The sequence below is a fragment of the Octopus bimaculoides genome, chromosome 7, assembly GCF_046866305.1.
Source record: "Octopus bimaculoides isolate indiv1 chromosome 7, ASM4686630v1, whole genome shotgun sequence".
NCBI classification, from domain to species: Eukaryota; Metazoa; Mollusca; class Cephalopoda; order Octopoda; family Octopodidae; genus Octopus; species Octopus bimaculoides.
In genome coordinates this window covers 96,423,170-96,435,971 of record NC_142934.1, presented here as the reverse complement: position 1 = coordinate 96,435,971, position 12,802 = coordinate 96,423,170, and the positions used below count along the sequence as shown (strand labels likewise).

At 38.3% G+C, this 12,802-nt stretch overlaps 1 protein-coding gene across 35 annotated transcripts in view; it reads right to left on the bottom strand.

Moving 5' to 3' along the window:
* Positions 1 to 12,802, bottom strand: part of LOC106883309 (teneurin-m) — a 572,946-nt gene that overhangs the window by 174,545 nt on the left and 385,599 nt on the right. For all 35 annotated transcript variants that reach the window (XM_089355687.1, XM_052969800.2, XM_052969805.2 and 32 more), the window contains one exon: positions 1,913 to 2,107. In XM_089355687.1, the coding sequence (XP_089211813.1) occupies positions 1,913 to 2,107 (195 nt within the window). The remainder of the gene's footprint in view (positions 1 to 1,912; positions 2,108 to 12,802) is intronic.

The window sequence follows — 12,802 nt, the reverse complement described above, 5'->3', positions numbered from 1 at the left end:
TTCTCTTCACAATAGAAGCTTCTTATCAACTATAAATACACACATACATATGTACAAGTACGCCACCCACCACCACGCACACACATGCATATATATATGTGTATGCATATATATTTATACCTGTGGTGCATAATGTATAAAAGCACATGGCCTAGTGGTTAGAGTGTGTCACCTATGATTGCTACATCATGGTCTCGATTCCAGAACCGGGTGGTGCATTGTGTTCTTCAGTGGAACACTTCATTTCACATCATTCCAGTCCACTCAGCTGTAAATGGTTGCATCCTGTGACAGAAGAGGCTTCTGATCACAGGGAATGTTAGCCTGCTCACCTAACCAGAATAATGGCATCATCCGAAAGCTAAAATGATGCAAAGCGCATTGTAACCAGCGATGTATAACAACATCTGATAGTCTGGTCGATACAGTGATACTGGGATAATGTGTAAAGCTGAAGTTATGTGTATATATGCATAAGCATGTAGTGTATGCACAAAATGATCTAGAAGTCCCTGTATTATTTAAATAAATTTAAAACACTTTTATTTCATTATATATCTTCCATTTTTATTTTTAATTCTATCGTTGTTATGTTGTGGTAAATATCTTTTGATAAATTTAGAAAAAAAATCATTAAGAAGAGATGTTAAAATATAATGGAACACCTATCATGGTATTCTTGTTTAATTGTTTGAGTACATCTAGATAAATGGCCAGGGACAGGTCTGAATGACCATCAAGAACAATAGTAGGGTAAATAGACCATTTAACCAAGAATTCCTAAATTTTGAAAATGAATGGCGGTCTGGTGTTTTGATGGGAATTAAAGAATGCTATGGGGAGAAAGCTGAAAGCTATAATGAATAGAAAGAATGAGTGGGTATGAGAGATAGAGAGAGGGAAGCAAAAAAAAAAAAAAAAATCACCTACATTAAAATGCTCAACTGGCTACAACTGACCTTTGTTGTTAACTGGTTTATATTAATGTTAAGGAGATTTTTGAAATCAGTCTCATCATCATCATCATCATCGTTTAACGTCCGCTTTCTATGCTAGCATGGGTTGGACGATTTGACTGAGGACTGGTGAAACCAGATGGCTACACCAGGCTCCAATCTGATTTGGCAGTGTTTCCAAAGCTGGATGCCCTTCCTAACGCCAACCACTCAGAGAGTGTAGTGGGTGCTTTTACGTGTCACCCGCACAAAGGCCAGTCAGGTGGTACTGGCAACGGCCACGCTCGAAATGGTGTCTTTTATGTGCCACCCGCACAAAAGCCAGTCCAGGGGCACCGGCAACGATCTCGTTCGAAAACCCTACGAAGGCTAGTTAGGCGGCACTGGCAACGGTCACGCTCAAAATGGTGCATCTTATGTGCCACCCGCACAAGAGCCAGTCCAGGGGCACCGGCAACGATCTCACTTGGCTTGCCGGGTCTTCTCATGCACAGCACATGTATATCGTCATCGTTGTTTAACGTCCGCTTTCCATGCTAGCATGGGTTGGACGATTTGACTGAGGACTGGTGAAACCAGATGGCAACACCAGGCTCCAATCTAATTTGGCAGAGTTTCTACAGCTGGATGCCCTTCCTAATGCCAACCACTCAGAGAGTGTAGTGGGTGCTTTTACGTGTCACCCGCACGAAGGCCAGTCAGGCGGTACTGGCAACGGAGCAATTTAAATGATTATATACACTTTGAAATATGGAAAAGTTTCTTTTCTCTTTAATAAATATGCATTCAATATTTCAGTAATTCTCAAATGTATATTTTCAAACTAGTTACATCAGCCTCACTGTTGAAATTCATCTTGGGACATTTATTCATAAAAAAAAATGGCAAATACAATAAACAAATTCTCATAAATTTTCAATCCTTTTGATTAGAAATAATGACAAATGGACACTTACGAACACTGCAATCTGGACCTTTATAACCATTATTGCAGATGCATTGACCATGAACACATTCTCCATTTCCATTACAGTCAGGAACTTCACAAGCATTGGCTGGAATCTCACACTCTTGTCCCTTCCAGCCTGGATGGCATTGACATAAACCTTCATTATAATAACCGTTACCATTGCACAATACAGGACATGTATCTGTAATAGAAAAAAAAAAGAAACAAAAGTAAATATTATTCCAACAATATACGTGTGTGTGTGTGTGTGTGTGTGTGTGTGTGTGTGTGTGTGTGTGTGTGTGTGTGTGTGAGCGTATATAGAAGTAGGCATGTATCACCATTATCATCATCATCATCATTTAACATCCATATTGCATGCTGATATGGGTTGGATACATGTATATATATATATATATATATATATATATATATATATATATGTATATGTATATATATCTACCTATATGTGTGTGTGTGTGTGTGTGTGTGTGTGTATGTATATATACATGTATCATCATCATAATCATCATCGTTTAACGTCCGCTTTACATGCTAGTATGGGTTGGACGATTTGACTGGTGAAAACCAGATGGCTACACCAGGCTCCAATCTGATTTGGCAAAGTTTCTACAGCTGGATGCCCTTCCTAACGCCAACCACTCATAGAGTGTTTTGGGTGCTTTTACGTGCCACCAGCACGAAGGCCAGTCAGGGGGTACTGGCAACGGCCACGCTCGAAACGGTGTATTTTACATGCCACCTGCACAGGAGCCAGTCCAGCGGGACTGGCAACAAACTTGCTCGAATGTCTTTTCACATGCCACTGGCACAAGTGCCAGGAAGGCGACGTTGGTAGCGGCCACGCTCAAATGGTGCTATTTACATGCCACCGGCATGAAGCCAGGCAGCTGGTGCTCTGGCAACGATCACGCTCGGACAGTGCTCATAGTGAGTTACTGGTACTGGTGCCATCACAATTTCACTTTCGCTTGCCCCAACAGGTCTTCGCAAGCCAAGTTTAGTGTTCAATGAAGACGTTGGCATGGGTGCCAGTCTACAAATTTAGTTTGATTTATATATGTGTGTGTATATATATATATGTGTGTATATATATATATATATATATATATATATATATATATATATATATATATATATGTACATATATGTATATGTATATATATCTATATATATCTATATATATCTATATCAATCTATCTACACACACACACACACACACACACACACAAACAGAGCTATTGAAAATATGGTAAAAGATACTTGTCATGCAGTAGGATTGAATTCAGTATGTTGTGATTCTGAAATGAATTTCTTAATCCTTGGCCATATTGCATTTTGTTGTGTAAACACACACATACATAAGCATAAACATTTACATTTATTTGGGAGAAACAAAAAAAAAAAAGAAAACTATTAATTATGCATGAAAAAGTTGAACAGAATCTATATTCTCTGTAGCAGCAGCTAATCAAATTCTGAAAAGCCAATCAATTTAAAAACAAGCAAATACATATATTTGCTCTCAACCTTATAAAACAAATGTAAAAGTGTTATTTACCAGCGGATATTGTAAAGTAGAATTGGAGTGTAGGCATGCATTTTAGTGAAGATGATTGCATTGATATGCATTGCTATACACATTCTTATAACCAAAAAGCCATTGAGAAATAGCCTGAAATTTGATCTTACATATTTTAGAAATAACACAAACATGCACATGCATGCTACTACGAATATGTACATACAGGCACAAAACTACTCATACACGCATCTCTCTCTCTCTCTCTCTCTTCCTTCACACACGCACACTCACACACACAGAGGAAGGAAGAAAAAACCCACAAAATACACACCAAATAGAAAAGAAATGTATTAAAAATGGCGACAAAAACTACTAAAAAAATGGAAATGGAAAGCCAGAGTTTGATTTAGATTGCAGCACACAGACACAGATTCATGGAAATGCAACACATACAGCCATACATTCATACATACACATACAACATTACACACTCACACATACATGCAGTCTCACTCTACCATGAAAATATTTACAAACACAAAACGCACACAGACATACATTCACATGCACACGCATACACTCAGACATGCAATGTAACATGAATACATGTACAGACATAAACGCACACATACGCAGGTGTGTAGTCACATTCAAACACACATAGAAACACATCCATACACACAGAGACACAAAACAAATCAGGAAAAAAGTCGTTTTCTTTTTTTATTGTATTCTTGCTTTTTTTTTCTTTTTGGATATTGTTATTGTTGACTGCAAATGATGTGGTTCATTTTCATCCTAAGCAAATAGAAAATTTATTAGAATTCTGTCATTGCAGAGGAATTAGCTTCAAGTGTCAGCATGGATCATATTGGTTTGAGCCAGGGTGGGATGAAGATGGAGAGATTAGATATGGCAGAGATATTGGGAGGGTAAGAGGAGGAGGAGGGGGCAGTGAGACGAACAGATATCAGTGGTTTTGCATTATATGGATGAGAGTGTGTTGTACTTTGTGTCTGTAAGAGATGCAGAGAATGGATGTTGTGTGTGCAAAGTGATTTCACATCACAGAGTCTTAGAATGGTAAATCCTAGGCTAAACAGATAAAAAGAAAAACCAGTAACAACAGTGGTAAAAAAAACAAAACAAAAAAAAACATCAATGGAAGAAGCAGAATTGATAGGAAATAAAAAGCAAAAAAAAAAATTGCATTAAATTCCAAGCAACAATATGAATCGCATCAAGAAAGTGAAAACAAGAAGAACTATAAAATAGGACCACTGCAAACAACAACTATAAAAGAAAGAAAAAAAAAAGGATTCAGAAGATATAAAAGAACAACCGAAACAAAGATAGTGCCAAAAGAATTACTGAACTGCTAGTTTATCAACAAATCAAGGAAGTTAATATAGAATTACTTGAATATTTTCAACCTTAAAAACAAGGAAATATTGGAACTACTTAGAGCACAGATAAATTTTCTCATGGCTCTCTGCCAGTCTTACAAAATTCAGCGGGTAATAAGAGAATAGAACCCGTATGTGGTTACATAGCAAAAATTACTAATAAGAAACTCAGATAATATAAACCAATACAGATAAAGACAATAAAAAAATGCTTTTCTAAGGCAAAAAAAATATATCCTCAGTAGGATTAATGCGATCATTTCCTTCAGTACAATATGTCATACTTATGGCTTGATATTTGTGTTAGGTTCCGAAGGGAATGTCTACATTACGGGTGAGTTAAGTAGTGTTTCGTCTTTATTACTTTAACAGTTGAAAATTGAAATCCACAGAAATATATTGAAGGAAGCAGTGGAAAATTGTCATTGCTGGTTCAGAGTGGATTAGAAATTCTAATTTCACTTTCAACAAAAATCACAAGATAGGTTTTGAAAATTTAAGTTTGAAATATGAATCACATGATAGGCAAATTGTCACTCTTCAAAGAAACACATTTCTCCACTTCCATTGTTACAATAAATGAGATCTGGATCCACTCAAATTTCTATTTGTCTCTTTTCCACATTTGCACAAAACAATCAAATATGTTTTGCTTAATTGAATTAAAAGTCAAATCATTTTCACAGGCAAAAATCATATTGATAGGATTTCAAATTTATAATTAGACGTATAAGAGGAACGGTATTGAAAAAAACTAAATAGTGGGGTGGTCAGACAGAAGAGAGAGAAAGAAAGATTGAAGAGTTTGGTGAGGACTGGTGCCAGGGCCTTGGGCATATTGTTTGTGAGGAATGGAAGAAAGAGTGTCATGTATTACAACCTTATTAGTTTGAAGTGACTTGAAGTTTTGCTTTGCACTTGTCATGTTTATGTTCATAGTACCGATTCTCAAAGAGGAGAAAATAGTAGTTTCTGGAGAAATTTATCTTGTGAGTACAGCATGGAATTGGATTCAAAATAATTAACAAATGTGGAGGTTTTCACCACAGAAACACTTCTTTACAAAACAATCACGCTGAAGAAGAGTAGAAAAGGCGGATTTTCTAAAATTGGTTGTTTGGCTGTGATTCCAAAGGTAGGAAAACCTATGGGGTTGTGCAATCAATGGAAGCATTCTTTGTAGTTTTGATTAAATGGGTGATGATGATAATAATGATGAGGAGGAGGAGGACAAGGAGGAGGAATTGGTTGTGTATGTGTGCATGTGTGTGTACTTGCACACGTGTACTCAAATATGAGAGCAGAAAGCTACATCAAGAGTAGTTGGAAATTGAGTAAAAAAACACTGAGTAGTAGTAGTAGTAGTAGTAGTAGTAGTAGTAGTAGTAGTGATAGTGGTGGTGTGGGCAGCGGTGATGGTGGAGGTTATATGAGCCCATTCTACAGAGTGGGGTAGAGAAGACAGATGTTTTTGAAATGGCTATGACTCAGCCCCATTGGGAGGAATATATGTCCGACAGGTACCATTTGGTCCGTGGTGTCTTAGTATTTTTTGTTTTTTCAAGTGAAGCCATAGCACTGTGGACAACAGAGCATCACGTGTTTGCCTACGACAGTTACATGAAGAATATTGAGTCTGTCACTGCAGTTCAGCATGAGTTTCAGCGCCACTTCAACATTCACCGAAATCAGGCTGTTCTCACCCGTAACACTATCTTGTGTTGGGTGAATTCACTTCCTACACGAGGTACACTAATGAATAAATGACTGGTGGGGGCGCCATGAATGGATACAGACCCTGGAAAATGTGGAACATGTCAGACAAGCTTTGATACGGAGTCCGAATCATTCTGCTCGGAGACATTCCACTGAACTTGGCATCGGTAATTGATCGGTAAGGCATATTTTGCATGAAGACCTGCATTTCCAGCCATACAAATTGGTCATTAGGTAACAGTTGAAACCATGGGACTATGCACAGCAGCTTAACATCGCACGTCAGATGGAAGCAATTTTTGAACCAAATGACAACCTCATTTTGTTAAAGATGTGATGAAGCTCATTTTCATCTCAATGGCATAGTGAATCAACAGAACTGTTGTTATTGGGCTCTTGAAAATCTGAGAGAACTGCACGAAAGACCACTGCCCAGCCCAAAATTGATGGTCTGGTGTGCTGTTAGAAAAACTGCCATCATTGGTCCTTACTTTTTTGAAGACAGCAATGGTAATGCTGTTACTGTGAACTCTGAACGTTACATCGAGATGATTATTTAACTTCTTTGTGCCTGAATTATGACAAAAACGTATGCTTATTCAATTTGTGTGGTTTCAGCAGGATGGGGCGATGGTCCACTCAGCCAGAGCATCAATGGAAGTTCTTTGCCCTCTCTTCGATGACTGCCTCATTTCCAGGTTTGCTGACATTCCTTGGCCCCCTCAGTCACCTGATTTGTCCATGTGTGATTGTTCTTGCGGGGAAACCTCAAGGTATGTGTGTATGTGCATGAGCCCCATACATTGGGCAATTTGAAGGAAGCTATTCGCATGGGGTCACCCAAATCGACAGAGCAATGATGGAGAGAGTGGAGGAGGAGGAGGAGGAGGAGGAGGAGGAGGAGGAGGAGGAGGAGGAGGAGGAGGATTAACACATGGTAACTGCATTGTGAGAAAGTGAGTAAAATGATGTTGAAGATAAAAAATGAAGCAGTGGTTCTTTGAAGTGACTGGGGAAGGAAAAGTTAATGAAGAAAGCAGTGAGTGAACTCCACCTCTCTAATATTGACTAAGAACAGCCAGTGGGGGTGGGGAAGCAGGACAAGTAGATAATTTTTATTGAAAACGAAAATATTTTGTGTGTGTATCTGCTGTGATGTTGTTTATGAATAGAATAAGAATTTATTGTTAGACATCAATAGAAACCTAAAACTATACGGAGAACAAATAGAGATGCATAGGAGTATGCCTGCATGTGTATGTTGCATATCTGGGTTTGTGCATTTGTATCCTGGGTCTTGTAGCCATAACAAGATATTTAACTATTGTTATCTCACTTTAGTCAACCTAGTTGTAATTAAGAACTGTTGGTACCTTACTTCTCATTAGTAGACATTTGCCATAAGTAGCCATTGTAAATAATAAAATTCTCAAGTGCTTCAGTATGTTGCTGCCCAGAGTTCATGGCCCTGCTATGCTGTGTGTTGTAAGTATTGGAAGGAATGACTCCCTTAAACCAGACCAGACGAAACCACTCTTCCACCACTTAAGTCAACCTATTTATTTGATTCTAAGAATCTGGATAAAATAATTATTTCTTTATTGCCCACAGGGGGCTATACATTGAGGAGACAAACAAGGACAGACAAAGGGATTAAGTTAATTACATTGACCCCAGTGCATAACTGGTACTTATTTAGTCAACCCCGAAGGGATGAAAGGCAAAGTCAGCTGCCGAAGAATTTGAACTCAGAAAGTAACAGCAGACGAAATACCACTAAGCATTTCGCCCAGTGTGCTAACGATTCTGACAGCTTGCCACCCTGATAATGATTCTGCCAGCTAATGATAGTCTGATGAGCAGTGAGTTAGCTGACCGGCTGGTGTCCATTCAATGTAGAACTCATCATTATAGGCACCTACCAACTGGTTAGCATATTTGATTACCATGGATTCCATAGTGATGAACAATGATTGTGTATATCTGCGTATTTTATTAAATGGGAGAATGTGTAAAAAGGTTGTATATATATATATATATATATATATATATATATATATATATATATATATATATATATATATATATATATAAAAGCATATCTCTGTGTGTGTATGTACACATGCACGCACACACACACACGTGTGTGAGTGTGAATAGATGAAGCCAGCAGCAGTAGTAGTAATAGTGGTGGTGGTGGTGGTGGTGGTAATAATCTGTGGTCCTAAGTAGTAGATACAGTAGTAAGGCTGTTGCTGTAGCTGCAATCGTTATAGTATGAGTGTGTGTAGTGGCACCATTGATGGGTTCACTCTGTTACTTCCAGTTGTTTATAGAAGATGGTTGTAGAAGAAAAGGTGACAGTTTTAGTGCTACTACTGATGTACAGCAGAGATAGTAATATGGTGATAAGGAAGGGGAGTTAGTAGTAGTAGTAATAGTAGTTGTAGTAGAGGCTTAGTGCTACTGTTAATTTTGTTGGACTTGGTAGTATTCATGGCTGTTGGATGAGTGGTGTCTAAATGATCAGTGATGGTGTTCATGGGGGCCAGAGTGTGTAGTAGTGGTAGGGAATGCAAGATGTGGTTGCTGCAGTTGTAGCTGTGCGATGCGAGTGGTGATGCGGTTGACAATGTTTACGGTAATGATTTTATTATTTACAGAGACGATGATAAAGCTAACAGTGTAAATAATGGTGGTGGTGGTGGTGGTGGTAATGCATGGTTGTGACGGCAGTGGTGGTGGTGGTGGTGGTGGTAATGCATGGTTGTGACGGCAGTGGTGGCGGTGGTGGTGGTGGTGGTAATGCATGGTTGTGGCGGCAGTGGTGGTGCTGGTGGTGGTGGTAGTTGACTGTGGTAGTGCTGATCACAGTAATGGAGTTGGTAGTAGTAGTGATAATTGTGGTCATGATGACATTGATGGTATGAGAAGTTGCTCATTGTCGAGGTGGTTGGTTGCAGTTGTGGTGATGGTGATGCATGCTTTTTGGAGGGAGAGTACTAACCGTGAGGGGGGGCGGGGCGGGGAGGGCATAAGGCTGTGCAGTGGGGATTCTGTTTGTTATTATTATTACACAACGGATGGTATCATTAGTGATGATGCGACTACTACTAGGTGGTAATGTTAACTGTGCTATCGGAGACGATATTGGTATTATTGTTGTTCATTTATTAATAAGGCTGGTCGTAATGACATTAGTGATGGCATCACTCATACCACCACCACCACCACCATCATTGATAACATCACTAGATGGTGTTAGTGATGCAGTCAGTGATGGTAATAGTGGTGATGGTGTTAGCTGTAATGAAGGTTGAAGTGCTGCTGCTGCTGTTACTGTTGTTGGTGATGCCATTTCTTGAGTGGCCTAATTACCACATTCTTTCTTCAATTGACAATGTTATTTCACAGTGAAGAAACAGTGTTCTCTGTGAAGAGTTCCACAATGACTCAGGGTAAGAGAGTGTGTGTGTGTGTGTGGATAGAGATGAGGAGGGGGGGAAAGGATAATGAAGAAGTGAGAGACAAAAACTGAAAAACCCATAGAGATAGACAAACAGACAGACCATCAGATAGACAAACAGACAGACCATCAGACAGACAAATAGAAGAAGCTACATGTGAGTTAGGTGCAAAAACATTCAAAATGGAGTATGATGTAGATGTGTGTGTGTGTGTGTGTGAAATTTTATTTGTGCATGTGAATGTATCATACACACACATATATAATTATATATAATTTTATATATAATTTTATATATATATACATATATATATATATATATATATATATATATATATATATATATTGAGAGAGAGAGAGATGTATGTAGTTATCTGTATATGCATATGAGTATATATGTAATACATGACATATATACATACACATATTATACAATATATACTGCATATATTAAACCATGACAGCCTTCACAAAGTTCTTCAGCCTGTTTGAAAATACTGTAAAGACTTCTTCAAATAACATCTGAGACCTTAAAGGAAGACAATGTAGTCCTAGATATAACTATGCCTCGAAAATAAGACAGGGCAGTCATGGCCGGAAGGCTACGGATCCTTGGTCTGTTTTGCTTACTGTTGACCTGGCACTAAACAGTAACAAATATATGCATGCACACATACACACGTGCTCACATATATATGTATGCGTGTGTGTGTGTGTGTGAACTTTATGTATTTAATTTTGATTCTCTTGGAATAGACAAAGAAAAGGGTATACCAGGTTCATTCCGCATATCTTCTTTCATAAATCTTTCATAAATACACCAACACTTGATCTAACTCTAAAGCTATGTTCTTCTTTCACTTCTAGGGGTGTATATGTATGTAAATATTAATAGTTGTAAAATGCACTTGAGGAGGGGAAAGTGCATTGAGGATGGGAAAGTGTTTTATAGTTGACCAATTTCACAGACTTACTCTTATTAATATCCACCCAGATACTGAAATATTTTGATGCAGATAGACTTAGTGATATTAAAATATAAACAAACCAGACACACATACAAAGCTAGCTTCTGTGTAGAGAACAGGTGAGAAGAGGGACAGATGGAAATATTCATAAGCTATGAAGCTTGGTGATGTGAACATAAGTTGATTAGGTTTGAGAGAGAAGCAGGAAGTTAGAAAAGTAGTGTAAGAGAGTGAGGTGGGAGGTGGGGTGGGTGGGGATGATTTAAATGTGCACTGGTTATGAAACAGGTAGGTATGGAGGAAGAAGAAGAACAAGAAAAGAGATGCACAAAGATGGGGAGAGAGAAGCGTGTATTAAGAGAGGAATAGAGATATACAGAGAGATGGGTTGGAATTGACATGTGTGCATCTTGATATGAGGTGGGTAGAGATGAGAAGAAGAAATAAGATGAGTGAGCTGGCAGAGAAAGGTGGGGTGAAAATAAGGAGAAATGAGGTAGGCTCCCACTAAGAGGAGAGGAAATATCAAATATTGCAAGTAAGAATCTTCACGGACAGAGAGAGAGAGAGAGGAAGAGAGTAGGAAAATAGGAGATTTTTTGATTTTTGCAAAGTAATCAGGGGTGGGGGTGTGAGATAATGGCACAGATTTGAGTGGAAAAAGTGAGGTAGGATTCATCAAGTTTAACATCATCAGCTGGGGCCATGGGTATCTCTAGCAGAGTCTGCTATTTTGAAACTAGTTGGACCAGCACTCAAGCAACCTCTCTTTTTTTTTTTTTTTCCCCACCACTGAATTGGAAGCCATGAATATGTACACACACACACACACACACACACACACACAACACACTCAGAGCAAAAGATAGAAGAGTGTGTGTTAAAAAAAAGAGATTAAGTAACAGAAAGTGAGAGACTGTATTCACTTTACAAGACATTTTATTTGTCTAGTATTTATTTCAAAGTTAGCTGGAAGGGGAAATATTGAAAACTAAAAGGGGGAGAGAAAGAGAGAGAGAGAAAGATATATATATATATATATATATATATATATATATATATATATATATATATATATAAATATATATATATATAGAGAGAGAGAGAGAGAAAGAGAGCATTATGTCTGATGAGTGTGTGAAAAAAAGAGAAGGATAAGTGTAGCAAGGATTTAGTTTGTAAAAGTTTAAGTTTGGAAGGGAAAAGAATGAGTTTGTGGTGTGTGTGTGTGTGTGTGTGTGTGTGTGTGTGTGTGTGTGTGTGTGTAGACAAGAGTGATAGGAGAGAGAGAGAGAGAGATAGAGAGCATGAGAGAATGGGCAATAGAAGGGCATTTCCTTTTTTGCTTCTCCTCTTTCTCCTCTTTCTTATCCCAACAACAAAGGGTATTTTTCTTGGCTTTTTGTAATTGTTTTTGTTGTTGTAGGTGTTTGTTGCTACTGATTCTGCTGCCCTCAGCTTCAACCCCAAGCACCATGCCTTGTTTTCCTTATGCTTCAATCACAGTGTGAAAACAAGGAATAGCAGAAGGGAGTTTGGTTGTCTTTAGTTACAAGTGATGTAAAAGAGTCTGTAGATGGAGGATCTCTAGACAAGCTGTGCTCATTGATTTCACACAGCTGTAGAAACAAATGGAACTAGAAAGGAAGGTGGTGGTGATGGTGGGGAAGTTATTGGTGCTGTTAGCAAAAGTTAGCAGAATGGTATTGATGGTGTTAATGGTAGTGGAGATGACACTAGTGCTAGTGGCAAACTGATAAGGATTTCAATGGTAGCTGTTCTACTTACTCTGATA